General features: G+C 46.0%; 1 protein-coding gene across 1 annotated transcript; it reads left to right on the top strand.

Annotated features, from left to right (window-relative positions):
* Positions 1 to 632: 632 nt before the first annotated feature.
* On the top strand, positions 633 to 1587 carry BDQ94DRAFT_155976 (uncharacterized protein; the record flags this gene model as incomplete). The annotated part of the gene is made up of 1 exon (XM_026768571.1): positions 633 to 1587. A coding segment is annotated over exon 1 (314 nt), but the record flags the coding sequence as incomplete, so codon positions are not given.
* Positions 1588 to 1747: the final 160 nt, after the last annotated feature.

Raw genomic sequence — 1747 nt, 5'->3', positions numbered from 1 at the left:
AGTTGGAATGTACAAGAAGAGGAGGAGTATTGACTGGGCTGGGAAAGATTCAGTATGTTTCTCTTGTATCCACAATGGGTAAACCATGGCGACAAGAAAGACATCCTGGATCGATGGTGTAGTACTACAGCTTAAGGCACTTCAAGTTATCATAGCGCAAGGACTATTCTCGCATTGTAGTACGGGAATATGAATCACGAGCTCTCGTAGTACAATGTACCCCCCAGCTGGTAAAATGACGTTTTCCGCAGTATACTTTGAGTATGATGGTTGTCTTGACGTGGTCGGTCTTTCTCTACGATCGCGAGCCTTGGCATTAATCCGAGTCAGAACGCCCATGTTCCAGTCCAAGATGAACCATTTCACTGAGTATATGAATTGTATGAGGCGGGTATGTTATAGGTCTTCTTCGCCTTGGATCATTTTTGATCATGCAATTTACTGGTTCGCGTCAGCCTCAATGGCTGGAATTCAATCGCATAGATTAGGCCTCCCAAAACGTTATTAGTCAGCAGTATGCGGCAAAACATGAATACTCGATCATTGGGTATAGGGCGATACGTTGTGGGGCGTGTGGTTGATATGTCGGTCTATGCTGTAAGGTTTACCATTTTCTGTTCCCAAGTCTTGTACTTCAGTAGTATTACAGGACCGGTTCGACCTGTGCAACGCCGGGTATAGCTCTTTCAATTTGGAGCAAGTGTATTTCAAGTGTCTCAAAATCCAAGTATTGTGAGGCCCCACACCTTCATTTTCCCTTTATGTTACAATATTGTCTCCGAAAGCTTAAGCAGATTTTGCCCAACAAAACTCCCTACGGTCGTTATTCTGGACCCTAACCAATGATATTGAATGACGATTAGTTGCCGGACAATTTTTCGTTTTGATGGCGTGGGAAACATTGCAGCGTTGTAAAGGGCCGCTGCTGTCAAGATGTACCTTCTCAAATCGGCACGTCCTTCTTTGCAGCTGTAGCTCCTGTGTCATAGGAGCCACATCCATTTCAACAAGGAGGGCCTCCCAAGAGTCGTCCACAAACCCTGATTGTGCAAGGGTGCATCGACTAGACCCAGCTCTTGCCCCAGCTAATGCCGGAGGAGTGTCTCAGCTGTCGGCCGAACCGGACAATGGAGAGACGCCAATGCCAACCCCACCTACAAAGGACAGACGCCATGCTCTCCCGATTGTCACCTGTTATAAATAGGATTTCTGGTGTGTGTATGTCCACACTTTTTGCACTCTGGTCAATTTGGTGGACATCCGACAACCCCACTTTTGGTAGGGTTGGATTGGAAATAGGTTTTGTTGTTGGGGTGGAATGCTGCTGGCGGGACGACTTCTCATTGGTCATATCCGCCCGGAAAAATTAATGCCCGGCACGGCCATGCTCGACATTGAATCATGTGAAACTGGAAGCATCGAAGCAAATTATCAACCTGCTGACCTGGTTTTGATGAGCGAGTGGGCAATATATTCAATCTTAGCGCGCCTGTTGATTTTGTATGTGTCTTGTGGAGTTACCAAATGTCGGTTGTGCCGGACACGCTGGAGTAGCTAGTGGTTGTTATATTATATATATCATTGTCCATACAAAAACGAAAAGTATAGACAATTGATCCGCATGATTATCAATCGCGAGCGACGAGGCTCAATTTTGTAGTGACTCAGGGTAATAGTATATTCAAATGCCAGTACACTCATGTGTTGATCTCGTTGCCTTACGTCCTACGCCCAAAGGTCGAAACCC

The sequence above is a fragment of the Aspergillus welwitschiae genome, assembly GCF_003344945.1.
Source record: "Aspergillus welwitschiae strain CBS 139.54b unplaced genomic scaffold BDQ94scaffold_315, whole genome shotgun sequence".
Classification (NCBI taxonomy): Eukaryota; Fungi; Ascomycota; class Eurotiomycetes; order Eurotiales; family Aspergillaceae; genus Aspergillus; species Aspergillus welwitschiae.
The sequence above is the reverse complement of the archived record's forward strand: the minus strand, read 5'-3'. Positions and strand labels throughout refer to the sequence as shown.